This window comes from Scophthalmus maximus, chromosome 17 (genome assembly GCF_022379125.1).
Source record: "Scophthalmus maximus strain ysfricsl-2021 chromosome 17, ASM2237912v1, whole genome shotgun sequence".
Taxonomy (NCBI): domain Eukaryota; kingdom Metazoa; phylum Chordata; class Actinopteri; order Pleuronectiformes; family Scophthalmidae; genus Scophthalmus; species Scophthalmus maximus.
Window position 1 is genome coordinate 4,147,596 of NC_061531.1, and position 15,325 is coordinate 4,162,920.

Here is a 15,325-nt window from a genome sequence, read left to right on the forward strand (position 1 = left end):
AAATATTACCACAGAGTGAAAGAGGTTGCTTCTACAGCTGAACCAACGGATAATTATATTTAGCTCCCCTTGGTTCCAGGGAGCTTTACAGCAAGGACAGATTATTGCCTGGCCACAGTTTCACATTTTTGGTTCAGTCTCACGGCATCATAAGCTGAAAGACTGAATATTGGACGTACATTTGGAAAGTAAACAATTTCAAATATTGTGTGTATATAGCAATAATAGTAAAACTGAGTAAGTCGGCCATCTATGATAGTGAATTTCAGTCTTTCACAGCATGTATAAACTGTGTACTTCAACTTGACAGTGACTTTTGATTAAAAATCACTTGACTCCAGGTTTTCCATGAGCTTGGTTAACAAATAATGAAATTGTCCCCACCTTGTGGTAAAGAAGAAGAAATACATAACCAAGAGAGCCTGCCAAGTTCTTGTGACTAAAGGGTATACTATAATCTATAGGTTTTCTCTTCAATATAAATCATTTTACATACAAGCTCTTTTTCAAGAATAGACTACTTAACCATTAGTGAATTGAAAGTATAAACCATTCACTATTTAAAACCAACAATGTTCACTTTGGAAGTTAGTTGTATGATTGTTAGCATCTCAGTAAAACACTTTCATATGGACATGTTAAAATTGATGCAGATAGAGACAAAATTCCAGCTCAAAAGGTTTATTCAGATAGACAGATCAGGGAGTGTTAAAAATGCCACGAGGAGGCTTATAGGTAATGAGGGCAAAGCCAACCCAACATTCATCCTTCCATTATGACAATTAACAGTTGGAGCAGACGGGTGCGTTTATTCAAAGGCCCTGTTAATACTCTCACTCGGGCCAAACCCTGAGGCTTGCGTGTTTAGCTTTTGCCCCCAAGGGAGTGCTTGTCAAACAGGTACTCGGCCATCTTGTTGTTTTTGGCATCCATGCGGGTGAGGTTGGAGATGTAGTCGCCCAGCTTCTTGATGGCCTCCACCTGCTCATTCAGGTAGTGGGTCTCCAGGAAGTCACACATCTGACGAAGAGAGGGAACAATTAGTGGTTTGCTAAAACACAATGTTTACAACTCATATCTCGTCTCAAAATTGGACAAAAACAGATTTATCCCACAACTCACATGCGGGTCTACGTGGTCCGAGGCCAGCTTGTGCAGATCCAGCAGGGCCTGGTTGACGTTCTTCTCCAGCTGCAGAGCGCACTGCATGGCCTCCAGCCCGCTGCCCCACTCGTCTTTTTCCGGTTTCTATGGGGGGGAATAAATAAATATTACAGCAGACTGTAGCCTCGTTACATAGCGGCCTTGCGTACATTGCAAAAATGATCGGAGTCAACAGCCACACTGCTGGATCTGTACAGACCTTGACGTCCTGGAGGAAGATGCGCCCTCCCCTGTTGTTCTGGAAGGACAGCAGCTTGTCGGCATGCTCGCGCTCTTCCTCACTGTTCTCCTTGAAGAAATGGGAGAAGCCTGGAAGGGCCACATCGTCACGGGAGAAGTAAAAAGCCTGTGTGGAGGGGAGGGCAGACAAAACAACCTGTTATGACAAAACCAAAAATCACCCGTCATCAATTTGGCAAAAAGCCACCGTGACAAACGGTAGTTATGCAACCAAACACACACACACACACACACACACACACACACACACACACACACACACACACACACACACACACACACACACACACACACACACACACACACACACACACACACACACACACACACACACACACACACACGTGCATTATGGGAAAAACAATAGAAATAACCAGTGACCATTGCATCTTCATGGGTTTTCCACAGTTACAAATAACAGAGGGGTTTTGTTTTGCTCACCATCGAAGTGTAGGTGTAGGAGGCGAACAGCTCCATGTTTACCATCCGGTTGACGGCGGCCTCACAGTCGCGGTTGTAGTTCTGACGCACTTGGGACTCCATTTTGGCCGGTGTGTGGGTTTTCTTCTCCCCTGCTTTTTCTTAGCAAAAACGGTACAAAAATAGAGCTCTGCGGCGGTTTCGTCGTTAGTGTTCGAGTAGAAAAATATAGGACTTTCGTCGCGACTAGCTTAAAGTAGATGGTGTGGAGGGAAAGAAGAAGGAGGAGGAGGGACGAGTGTAGAAGTTCCGTTCAAACACTGTTGAAGCAAGAACAACTGTTTCTTCCCCGGTCTGAAATGGCTGACGGGACGCTCCGCGTATTTATACCCCCACTGCGCACACCTCGTGACAGTCGACGCGTCACTCGGCGCATCTCCACCAATCGCTGGGCTCAGACGTCAAACGAGCCACGCGCCAAGGGATGAGGTTGCACTTTTTGGGGGGAGGACACGTTTACTTCTTTAATCCGACCCGCTTACACACACGTCCAATGACTTTTGCTGCTTCAAAACCTTTTTTTTTTATTATCGATAACTGTATTCTATTTGATCATGTCCCCAGTGCAAAGTTATCGACTTCAATAAGAACAATAAACCATTAAACGATTTTTTTAAAACCCTGAATGAGTTGTGACGTTCTTTCCCCTTTACCTACACACCAGCATAGAAACAGACAAAACTTAGAACATACCCAAGCTCATGAATACAAACAAAAAAATATCAGGCTACTATAAAATCGAAATATTTATCAAATAAAAACAGGGCGAGTACTTGCAACTGCAAATGAAAAAGTATTGTAGAGCTGGTAAACACTTTTGTAATTTATTATTATAATTATAATTATAATTATTATTATTACTTGACCAACAATTTTTTATGGGTGTATTTCGGTGAGTAGACTTTGGGCCTACACATAACCAGGTTGAACTGGACCTGTCGCACCTCATAAACGCACCACATGACATCTGAAAAACTGCTGACAACATGTTTCCAACCAAGGTAGTTTTTATTGCATTACTCAATACCACAGCACAGTTGCGAGACGCCACTGGGGCCGAAAAGCCCGAGAAGGCCTATCATTGCAAAAAACAACACGGGGACCAAAGAAATCCTTGTATTCGATTTGTGTTGTTGTTTTTTAGGCTGAGCCTTTCTACACAAAGCATTTGCCTCTCTTTTTTGTGTCTGCGAGAAGATCCTCCAATAGAGAATGAACTGTCCATTAGGCTGAATATGTCTGTCTGTATGAATATACACATTTACATACGTGTGTAGACAGCAGTTGTCAGCCCCCAATAGTGTGTCTGTAGTGTACTCTGCCCCCTGCAAAGGCAGGTAGGCTGGGATAGGCTCCAACAGTTAGAAAGTGAATAGATGCAAAACAACCATTATAACAAAAGAAGAAAAAAAGTTAGTTTATGAAAGTTGATGTTGTCACACTAATGATGGAAACATTTGCTACAGTAAATGGGATATGTTGAATTGGTGATACCATTGCTTAATTAAATGAGAGAAATTTAGATGTCACAATTTCCTTCACACTTCCAAGTTTTCACCCACAACTGTAGATCATCTACAGCTGAGTTGTAAACCTAGCCCATCTGATAGGATGTAACGCAGATGCATTGAAATTTGGGTTGAGGTTTGCCCTCATATTTACCTAAATATTCTGTATTTAGCTTTCCCTGGCAGTATGAGATGATTCACATGACTTTGGTTATTAGACTATATGATCAACTGACACAGCAGTGTGAGCCAGTAATTTTCCACTTGTGTCTCGGTTCTTTGTTTACCCCTGCTAAACACAAGTACACACCTTTTCTTCACCGTACCCTATCATTTATTTTGATAGCATCCAACCTGATTTTGGGACATTTAAATTCAATTTGATCTGAACCGCCATTTTAACTCTCTTGTTGAAAGTTCAAGGGATCTTCCTCCATTAGTATAATATGCATTGGTAAAGTTATACGGCCTGATAAGCTGTTTCCATTTTAATTAGCAAGCCAATTAAACCCCCATGATACATTTTCATGCTTTTATTGTATATTTCAATAGCTATAGCACAATTAAGAAGAATTTCTAACACATCCTAATTTGTATTTGTGTAGCGCCACATACATTACCTCAAGGTACTTTACATAGTGAGGTTGAGACCTTACAATATTAGTATATTATAATATACTATACATCCTACACTCTCAAAAAAGTGACTCAGCAATTCAAACAGCACCAATGCCTCTACCATCCTTACTTTTTGCTGTGTCATGTTGACACGATTAGTCAGTGTACAAAATGTCAGGTTCAACTGTGGATTGTGCTGTGTCATTGTTGTGACTCAGCATTCCACACAGACTGTAAACCTTCCTGTTTTGGTCAGGGAGTCGGTAACCTGATCTGGTCTTGTGAGCTGTGAACTGTCAGACAGGAAGGTCACGTCAGCGCTCTGCTGGATAGAACCGGTCTGGGAGACAGAAAGAAAAGGGGAACCAATTTCTGGACATGGACATGAATGTCTCTTGTGCAGTGTTAGTGTAACTAAGAAAAGTGATCCTGAAATTTATTGAAATATCAGGAATATGAAATGTGTGTTTCTGTTCAAATATTTGCCTTTCTGTAATTTTTTTTAAATGTAAGCTAAATTGTGGAAAAAGTGACAGAATATTTAGACACAACTGGCCCTACAACACTACTGCTGTACTGTCAGTGAACAACAAATCAGGCCTCCTCAATTTAACTAGTGATAGCAGGGAACGTTCCCGTTGAAATTGATAATGTTAAGACGTGTCCATTCCAGTTCTTGCGATGCAATAGGGCATGCAATGAATACAAGTAGTAGGTTGTCAAGTCAAAAAGTCTGCTGCAATAAAGGTCCAGGTTAAAATATACAAAGAAGCTTTGAGGTTTGAATAGATTCCTATAGATAAATAACCAAATGAATCTGTAATCCAGAACCATAATCCTCCATTTGTGTAGCCATCAATCTAATTTAGTGTGTATGCATTATAATTTTTGCTAATTAGCACTAAATACAAAGTAGAGGTTGGTGAGAAAGCCATGACATTTGCAGCCATCTATAATCTAGATAGTGGTCAAAATGTATTTTTGATCTGATGCTGGTGCTAAATGAAAGTTAAGGGATCACCATTGGATTAAAATTCATCCTGTGGGGAACATGAATGTCTCTACCGATGTAAATCTATCCAATAGCTGTTCGGACATCTCACACATAACTGTGAACCTTATGAAGGTGCAGGACTAAAAAGTAGATACATCACATCATCCGAGAGCCATGCATGTGTTTTACACATTTTTATGGCTTTAATGGTTGGGTTATTTCAATCTGGACGAGAATGGTGGACAAAACAACAGCCCAAAGACAGCCCCAAAAACATGACAGACAGAATGCGTAAATTCATGTAATTGTCCTTTAATTATGGCTTTTAGACAGTGAGACTCACAGCATCATTCTGCAGAAACACATTCAGATGTTAAAAACCTTTTTAAATGGTAACTCGGACATGGAAACAAACTACATTTTAATGGGAATGTTTGCACCAGTTAGTAAGTGTGCTTCTATTGCTAAAAGCAATATTACACTACAGTAGTAGAGATATGCAGTACAGTACAATAGCGTGTTTGTATTGACTTCTCACAGGATGGATTGATCGTTGCTCATTCATTGACAGAACGCAGATAAAATTGCAAGTTAGACACTGAAAAATGCAGCGACGTTAGAGTGAGGATACTTCTTAGAGAAGCATAATGGCAGATGATAGAGGTAGAAAGACATCAAGTCATTAGGTAAGGCAAATAAATGAGGAATTGGTCCTTTTTAGCTAGTATTTGTGTAGCCCTTGTCATCTTTCATTCATACCTGCACTCTTAAAAAACCCCAAAATAAACTGGAATATTATTTTATTGTGAAAAATTTTGCTGAAGCATTTTTTTTTATCACAGTGGAAGACTGAATAATGAGAACATTCCTTATACTATTTGAAATTCTTTGTATCAGTGACACTTTTTTTTATATCTTGTTGACAACCCCAAAAAACAATCGTCTTATACTGTACTGTATCAGCAATGCTGATAACATGTGACCTTCAACAAAGTATATTTATATATATTTCTAGTATTCCTTCAAAATCTCCTGTCTGTTTTAAGTGCTTTATGAATTTTAATCAAAAGTTCAACCCAGGCTGAGACTCTGTCTACCTGTCTCTGTATAACCCCAAAATTAAATATGTTTTTATAACTAATATATCTATCGAATTCTGCTCACTCACCCATAACCTGCTAAATAAATCCCTGTTGTGATGATACAGTGGAGTAATGGAAGCCACACTGTGTTGTGATCCAAGCTTCTCTGTTATTTGTTCTGGTAGCCAGTCCAGGTGCACATTCATGTTCGTGCATCTGCATGTGTCCCTCACTATGAAGCCGTTACTCTAACCATGTTAATAAAGTGACATCGCTTCAGCTGAGGGATGAAAGATCTATTGGTGTAGTAACAGTAACTAAGGAGGGTTTTGCTTAATGAACAGTCACTGAGTGTATTTGTTGTCTGTTCACTTTTCATTTTTATAGGCATCTTGTGATTTTCACGGTTAGAATCTGATCCTGCCTTTTCCAATCAACATCCTACGGGTCAAAGTTCAAATCAGTGGATATCTGGAACACTTCCTTCCTCTATATTTTTATCACCTTCATCTATCATTCTCCCTCCCTCTGTCTTTTTATGCAGTGGGAATCCAAACACTCTTCCACTGCACGGCGTTTCTCCACATCTCTTCCAGGAGCGAGGGATGAGTCCAATCCTTCCCACCGTCTTCCTCCTCCTTTTGGCGGAACAGGCGCAGGGTCTTCAGAGGGCTGGTGTGCTGGAGGTACTGACAGCCCTGTGGCAGGAAATCAGGAGAGCAGGTGAGAAGAGGAGGACATGAGAGAGGCAGTGCACCCCCACGCTTTCACAAAAATTTAAAAACACTGTTGTTTGGTGTATGTGTTGGTATGTGGCGCCTACCTCAGCACTACCCCAGTACCAGATGGCCTTGATGACACTGTGATTCGCCAGAGCCACTGTAAGCTGGTTCCTACTTCCTGAAATGACATTTACCAAACCTGCTGGCAGGTCTGACGCCTGGATTACCTGAGGAGCAGGAGGAGGAGAAAAATGGGTTAAAAGATGATCATGGTGTTTATAGATACATTACAAGAGGCAAAGTGGAACGCCATATTTGATGTTTTGCCGTCGCCCTTGTTGAATGTGTTAACACTTGCCTGGATGAATGCCAAGGCTGCCAGTGGATACTTCTGACTGGGCACCATGATGACAGCGTTGCCAGTGGCTATGGCCGCCCCGAGAAGGGTTACCATCGAGAGGAGGGGATTCTTGTCTGGTAGGACGAGGCCCACGACTCCCAGGGCTTCAGGGATGGAGAACGCAGAACCAGACTGAGGCATAGGCTAAAGGAGAGGGTTGATGGTACTCTGAGTCAACGGTTTTCTGATGTTGAATGCAACAAAGAAGGTGGTAAGACACATAGGACACATTGGCAGGGAGGCTGTGGCTCAGGGGCTAGAGAGGGTCTACCCCCTGTCCGTGTGCAGAAATGTCCTTGATAGCAGTGGTGTGACCTTTACTGTAAAGCTCTTTGAGCGGGCGATAAGACTAAAAAAAGGGCTATATGAATACAGTCCATTTACTTTATTTATAAAAAGCCTCACCAGAGTTCCTCCACGGATTTTGTCACAGTAAGCGGCCCAATCGCTGAGCCTCGCGAGGCTGAGGTCCACCTCCTTCTCCGCTTCCTCCACCGACAGACCGGCCTGGATGCTGATTGACACGGCTATGTCCCGCCTCTTTGACTCCAGGCCCTTGGCCAGAGAGAGGAGAGACTGAGCGCGTGCAGACGGACTTTTCTTCATCCAGCTAGAAGGAAGTTAAAAAGAAATAATATGAAGAAACATTGGCGCCAACATTCACACACATCTGTGTGGTCGATTGTCAGGTTATATTATATATTATATTATAAACTGTACTTTTAATGGTCTTAACAAAAAGAGCTGTGGATTTCAACTTATTGAACTCTGCTGATACACTTTGTTCATACTCATGTACTTTATTGTGTATGAGTCAGCAAATATGGCTTTTTTCCCATTTGCTCCCAGAGCCATGTTGGACTTCAAAAGGAGATAAACACACCTTCCTACATGTGTCCTCATGAAAGTCTTGAAAGTCGGAATGTAGCCAGATTTCACCTCTATGAAACATATTTATGTTAATAATTGACAGGTTTATGGCTCAGTTTAAAAGTAGTTACACTTTAACTAGGAGAGGGAGACTGAGTGTTTCAGTCTGGGCCAGATTGCACAATTACACGACACAACACAATAAAGGCCTCAAACAGGATTTAACTGTGGGACCAAAGCAGAATTTAAGATGATCTTGATATATGTTTGCTGATGGTAATTGACATGTTAAGACTGCGTTAAAAGATCTGCACATTTAATCTGCTTTGTAGTGAAGAAACCGAAACTCCGGGTTTCTCTAATCAAGGCACAGAGATCACTTTCATTATGGTTTAGTTGCTTTGGTAACCCCTGTCTTGCTTCTGTACACCACCGCACAGGATTTGAAAGCCATAAAAGATGTGATTGAAGCTTATACTTCTCAGCTTTAATTTGATGGGTTTAACAAAAATATAGCATGAACCGTTTCTGGAACAGGACACGGCTCTTCTACACATTTATAAATTTGTAAATTGATCCTCTGGCTTTGACAGCACAATTTGCATTTGTGTTCTTAGCTGGACTTTGATATAGCAATCTGCTGCTGTTGTGTTTGTGTGATTCTTGTTTGCCAGAGGTCTCACCCGGGCTGGACTTTGGTCGCTGCCTCCACAGCATTTCGGACATCTTTCCGCCCTCCATCTGGACAGTAGGCTAACACACTGCCGCCTCCTGGTGGCTGCACAGCCATACTGCAGCCGGACTCTGACTTGCACGCCTTGCCCCCCACGAACTGCTGGTAGGACTTAGGAGCACTGAGGGGAGCGGAGGGAGAGACAGATACGCACCCAACAAATCAGTCATGTGAAACTCTTGCAGTGAAGAATATCATCTCCCCAACCTTATTACCACATTTATTAAAATGTTCTTATGTGTGCAGCTAACGCCTTATGAACATGCGTTGTAGTGAAGAGAGATTTACACTGAACCCACCTGGCAGGGTCCGAGTCATCAGGAATGATAGCTGGGGAGGCTGCTGTCCCAAACTTTGTGTAGTCCATAGAGACAGGGGAGGAGCGAGGAAGAGGAGGAGAGGAAGAACGGGACGGGCGTAGAAACTGGTACAAACCCTGGTGGAAATCAGAGTGGAGGTCAACATGCGATACAAGACTCTTCTGCCTCGTGGTACGGTTATATTTGATCGCTGAAGTAGCTGGTTTCTGTTCTCATATATGGTTTCTGGAATTCATATGTGTTCCCTGTCAAAGTGTAAACTGTGAGAGAAACCACTGAAACCCACCTCCTGTCCTCCATCAGTGCAGGTGCCACTGTCTTTGTGACCAGAGACGGGCAGACAAGGGTCCGACACAGAGTGGGAATTTACCCACACGGAGCCAACTGACAGACTGGGGTGGGGGAGAGGAAGAAGAAGAAGAAGAAAACATCAGTGGAAAGAACAAGACCCTGGAAGAAAAAACGTGATTTGAAAAGAAGACAGAAACATCAGAAGCAAAGAAACATAGACGTCAACTCAGTGAGATGGGCCTGACGGACGAGAAGAAGAAGACGTTGAAGAGTAATGTGACCGTACCTCTTGGCCGTCTCCAGAGCCAGCGTGAGGTCTTCAGTCCAGACTGAGGCTGCCAGGCCATGAGGACTGTGATTCCCTGTTCAAACACAAGGTTTGAAATGTCTGAACAGAGAAATAACTTCACCAACTGCTTGCGTCAGTGTCCACAGCGAAGTCTCCCTACCCAGGGTCACAGCTTCGGTGTTGCTTCGGAAGGTCATGAGAGGCAGCAGCGGTCCCGGAGAAGGGCTGACCACAAACGGAGAGGAGGGGACGGCTCCACAGATCACCGTGGGAGGGTAAAGGGCACCTGAAGGAGGGGCAGCGCAGGACTGAACCAACTGAGGAGAGACACGGAGAGAAACAAGGTGGATTGGGATTTTCCTTCCCATCGTCTTTTCCTATCTACTATTCCTTGACCTCAGTGGAAAACGTCATGAGGTCAAGGAAATGTGTAAAGGAGGATTCATAAGACTTAGGAAAAAGCAGACAGCGCTGCTCAGAGAATCCGACTTGACTTACACTATACTACGTCGTTATGCGACGGCGGATGTTATTGACGTGAAACTGACAAAATGTAATAAATCTTGAAAACACAAATGAAATAAAAGAATTCTGGTCTCAGTCACTCATTCTGAGAGTCACTGCATAGTTTTTCTGACTCACCTTGGCCCCCTGCTGCTGAGCCTCCTGCACTGCGGCGTCCACCAGCACCCTGTCTGCTTCACTGGGCAGGCCGACACACTTCATCCCCGCCACGCGCAGCCTGAGACGGGCCACGACACTGTCCAGCACGCTCTCTTGCACGCACAGCACCCAGTTGACCTGAGGGGTGAGAGGGGGAGAGGGCTGCTACAGGAACTGTAGGGTGGGTGGTCTGACGCAATCATTTTACGTGAATCACCTCTTTCTTTTTCTTGAAAGCCGTCTCGATCACTCCGTCCACAGCGCTGTCAATGTCGGCCGACTCGAAAATGATGAAGGGACATGTGGCACCGATGCAGGGGAAGACAGAAACGGATACGCCCATCCCTGCTGTGGCCTGGCAAAGCGTTACTGCATCCTGACCGGGAAGAGAAACATTTTTGTGTTGATCAGGGACATTTTTGTTCACATTAAAAACGTGTAATGTAATCTCTCCCACACACACCTGCTTGTTGCCACAGTAGGCGACGCAGCTGATGCCAGGGTTCTGGGCCACTCTGGCACCCAGGGACATGTCACTTCCTGTTAGAACATTAAGCGCCCCGGCGGGAAGTCCTGCACCCATAAAAAGCTGTGCCAATAGGAGCGCTGGAGGGGCGGTGCTGCGACCGGGGACGATGATGATGGAGTTTCCTGGGACAAAGCATGACTTGGTTACTGCAACTATTTTCTAACTATTATCATGTTCAAGAGAATTTTCCTCATGGCTTCAGCTTCTCACATGTGAGAATTTGCTGCTGTCTCTTGTCTTATAAGAAATTGTATATTTGGAATATTTGCCTTTGGAATGCTGGTTGGGGTAAACAAGATATTTGTTGTTGACATTGTTTCCTGAGCCTGTCTGTGTGTGTGTGTGTGTGTGTGTGTGTGTGTGTGTGTCACTGCCCTTGGTTGCATAACTACCATTTGTCACGGTGGCTTTTTGCCAAATTGATGACGGGTGATGTTTTGTCATAACAGGTTGTTTTGTCTGCCCTCCCCTCCACACAGGCTTTTTACTTCTCCCGTGACGATGTGGCCCTTCCAGGCTTCTCCCATTTCTTCAAGGAGAACAGTGAGGAAGAGCGCGAGCATGCCGACAAGCTGCTGTCCTTCCAGAACAACAGGGGAGGGCGCATCTTCCTCCAGGACGTCAAGGTCTGTACAGATCCAGCAGTGTGGCTGTTGACTCCGATCATTTTGCAATGTACGCAAGGCCGCTATGTAACGAGGCTACAGTCTGCTGTAATATTTATTTATTTATTTCCCCCCCCCCATAGAAACCAGAAAGAGACGAGTGGGGCAGCGGGCTGGAGGCCATGCAGTGCGCTCTGCAGCTGGAGAAGAACGTCAACCAGGCCCTGCTGGATCTGCACAAGCTGGCCTCGGAAGACGTAGACCCTCATGTGAGTTGTGGGATAAATCTGTTTTTGTCCAATTTTTAGACGAGACATGAGTTGTAAACTTTGTGTTTTAGCAAACCACTAATTGTTCCCTCTCTTCCTCAGAAGTGTGACTTCCTGGAGACCCACTACCTGAATGAGCAGGTGGAGGCATGTGTATGTTGTTGTTTTTCTTACCCATGGCCAGAGATGGCAGGACTTTGAGCATAAGGGAATAAAGAGAGCAGTCATCAGAGACGACTACAGCCACCACACCTGGAATAGAGGGAAAACAAACATAATTTGATCACATTTTTAAAAAAACAACTAAAAACATCAATTAAAAAAATGTATGCAAGCCTCATTCCCTCACCCAGTGGTGTCCAGTCGGTGATGAGCGTGTCCCTGAGCTGAGCCCAGCTGCTGTAGTACTGCAGCAGTCTGACCAGGGTGGAGGGGGAACAGGAGGCCTCGCACAGATCGCACAGCTCTGACACACACTTGGTATGCTGCCCGAGAACACTCACCAGCCTGCGATGGAGGAGCAGGCAAGCAAACACCCACCCACACACACACACACACACACACACACACACACACACACACACACACACACACACACACACACACACACACACACACACACACACACACACACACACACACACACACACACACACACACACACACACACACACACACACACACACACACACACACACACACACAGTCAGAGTCAGAGTCGAGTCGGCCGGTGGCAAACTGGCTAAAACTTCCAAAAACCTCTGCATGTCAGAGCGGAGTTTGTCCTACCTGAGAAGAACCTTGGCCCTGTTGTAGCACGTCATCCCGCTCCAGGCCTTGTAGCCGTTAACGGCCGAGGAGGCACACTGGGAAACATCGTCCTCAGCAGCGCACAGAGTGCTGCACACGTTAGCACCTGGAGGGCAGAGCAGTGAAATATGATGCATCATAGTTTTTCATTCAAACAAGAAAAACTGATGAAGGTAACCTGATTTGTGAACTTAGTTCTTTGTAGTACAAATAAGGACATTTAGAAATGGGCTGAATCACTGACTTGTTTTTAATTGTGTGCGGTAGCAATTGATTTTGGGCAAACGTGCGTATAAATTCTGGTGAAATGTCACATCATATTTTCATATCTAGGTTATATTAACGTTGTGCTTTTGTTGGGTTCACAAAAGTCAAATGATCTGCCATCTAAGATGATAAAGGCGAGTTTTGAGCTCTAACAAAAGCTGCCATTACCTTTAGAGTCAGCCAGGCAGCGAGTCTGTCTGTCTGCTGGACAGACAGACTTGCCATCGATGAACAGACCCAGAGAGCGAGAATGATGATCCAGCCAGGCCTAGTGGAGGAGACATGAACAGACAATACTGAGGGTAAGGTGGCAACATAAAACCATCTCTAACTTTTTCCATTATTAACAAAATATGTCTTAGGTTGATTTGACGACAAGTAGACAGCTATGACACATGGCAAAGATTTGTTAGTGTGAATAAAGTTTAAAGAAGTGCTGATACATCTCCAAGATTGGGCTTTTTTTCTTTTTAGAAAAAAACAACAAAAAACATTTAAATTAACCTACCAGTTTTTATTCATTGTTAAAGCTTAATATTCATCAATAAATCCGTCCCCAAAATGTCTGTTTTCTTTTTACTTCAACTCTTATTTCTGTTGTTAGCTTGTTGAAATACAAACATCCATGGTGTCAGTTTTTGGCGAAAATTTGAACAAACAAACAGTGAGAACGAGAAAGACTTCTTTCGAAATGCAGAGAAGCCTCATCTGCCTTTGGAAGAAATGAGGAGGAGCCCCTGGGGCTTTCTTCTACACAGGACGCAGGGTTGCGACCTGCACACGAGGAATACCCAAAGCTGACGCTCACATGTAATTGGTCAGGAAGATGCCACCTCTGCGGGACAGTGACTGATAACAGGCTGGCAGGGCAGGAGAGAGTGTGCGTCAACTATCTACAGACTAAAGAGCAAAGTGCGGAGCTGACTTTCTCTGGTCTGGGCCACTGAGCTCATCTACAGTTCACCACAGAGAAGCAGCTCTGATTTACTCTGATAAAATATCACTTTCAGTGTTATTCAAATTTGGTCAATGGTATTTGTGTGTATTCCAGCAGAACGTCAGTAATCATGTTTGGTGATAGTCCAGCATTTCACTCACGTCGGACTCCCAAGAGACTGGATTCCACATTTTCGTTCAGTAGAACTCAACGGTGTCCTTCACTGAACCCTCCCTACCTGGTAAAAGTCCACACCCGAAGATTGTAAAGTTGCTGTCTCTTAACCCCGAGTGATCATATAAACAGGGTTATCTTTCCCCCTCCAATGCCATGGAAGACATAACTGTCACGGGTTAAGTAGCACTCTTCATGACAAGAGAACTGAACTTTACGTGCAAAATCTACGGACCCCTTTAAATGCTGCTCTGTAATACACAAAAAATGTGCATGTTTCTATGGGCCCCAATGGCGAAGAAAACATAAGTAGTAGAAACAATTAGTGGATCATTAGGTTGTTTTGAAGGGCTTTCCATCACTACACTGCTAAATTAGATAACACGTATTTACATTATGTTCTCCTGGCCAACATTGAACATTTGTGGGGCCAAATTACCCTTTTGGGGGGGGGGGTGTAACCCACTCTGTGTGTCTCTCAAGATTCATCTGTATGTGAATTGGATGTTTTTCAAATCCAGGTTTCATGAGACGGTGGTTAAGGCCCAGGGGGAATATTCACAAAGATGAAATTTGGTTGTCACCTTATAATAATAATAATAAAAATAATGTAACGCTGTGTGTGAACCAGGCTGCCATCGTGACATAACAGGACAGCAGGGACGAGGTCAATCTTGAAAAGGGCTACGAGAAATATGTATCACAACGCGTACAGCAAACTATAGGAGAATATGACAACACTGTGCAGAATCTACAATTGAACAGCACGGACCCGCCGACACCTCACACCACCGGCGGACCTCCTAAACCAACAGCTACATCAGGAAGCCTTCATTATCTTGACCCGTCTGGGTCACATGCTCGCCTTGTGAGTGACAGTGGGCTAACAGTTAACGATCTTCACATGGCTCCGACAGTATGCCGGCTACATATGCTAACGCCACAGGAGCCGGTCCCTCCGCCGGGGGAGAAAAAGAACCGGTCGGGAACTTTACCTGTGCAGTGGCAGAGCTGGGGGTCGCTGCTGGTCCGCACTCCATGCTTCGGAAGATGTCGTACACGGTCTTGGTGGTGGTGCTACCAGCCATAATAGTTACAGATCGGCGAGGTCCCTGGCGCTCTGTCCGATTCTGGAGTTGGTGGTGGGGCACGCTCAGGGGAACCTGCGGTGAGTTGGAGGACGAGGAGAGGGGCCACGGCTGGTAGGAGGACGGAGTCCGTCTTCGCTCCACACAAACCCTGCTGGCTTCCCTCCCACTGCAAAACCCCCGAGACCTGACCTGCGCAGAGCTACGTTTGAACTGCGCAGGGCGAGATGTTTCACCCCCTTCTTTCTTCTGGTGTTGTTTCCGTTTTTCCA

The 15,325-nt window shown here is 44.4% G+C and overlaps 2 protein-coding genes across 2 annotated transcripts; both read right to left on the reverse strand.

Moving 5' to 3' along the window:
• Positions 1–665: 665 nt before the first annotated feature.
• LOC118288185 (ferritin, middle subunit) lies at positions 666–2,192 on the reverse strand. The gene is made up of 4 exons (XM_035613994.2): positions 1,846–2,192; positions 1,364–1,510; positions 1,123–1,248; positions 666–1,020 (listed from the first exon to the last, which is right to left on the reverse strand). Exons 1-4 carry the CDS (start codon positions 1,945–1,947, stop codon positions 865–867), a joined length of 531 nt encoding a protein of 176 aa, XP_035469887.1. The 5' UTR covers positions 1,948–2,192; the 3' UTR covers positions 666–864.
• Positions 2,193–5,296: 3,104 nt separating this feature from the next.
• On the reverse strand, positions 5,297–15,230 carry aldh16a1 (aldehyde dehydrogenase 16 family, member A1). Its single transcript, XM_035613983.2, has 17 exons — positions 14,961–15,230; positions 13,023–13,122; positions 12,567–12,693; positions 12,127–12,284; positions 11,952–12,029; positions 10,838–11,025; positions 10,592–10,750; positions 10,354–10,512; positions 9,872–10,028; positions 9,709–9,784; positions 9,418–9,523; positions 9,111–9,247; positions 8,762–8,932; positions 7,614–7,818; positions 7,167–7,352; positions 6,910–7,035; positions 5,297–6,784 (listed from the first exon to the last, which is right to left on the reverse strand). The coding sequence occupies exons 1-17, from the start codon at positions 15,051–15,053 to the stop codon at positions 6,623–6,625; spliced, it is 2,388 nt and encodes a 795-aa protein (XP_035469876.2). The 5' UTR covers positions 15,054–15,230; the 3' UTR covers positions 5,297–6,622.
• Between the last annotated feature and the right edge of the window lie 95 nt (positions 15,231–15,325).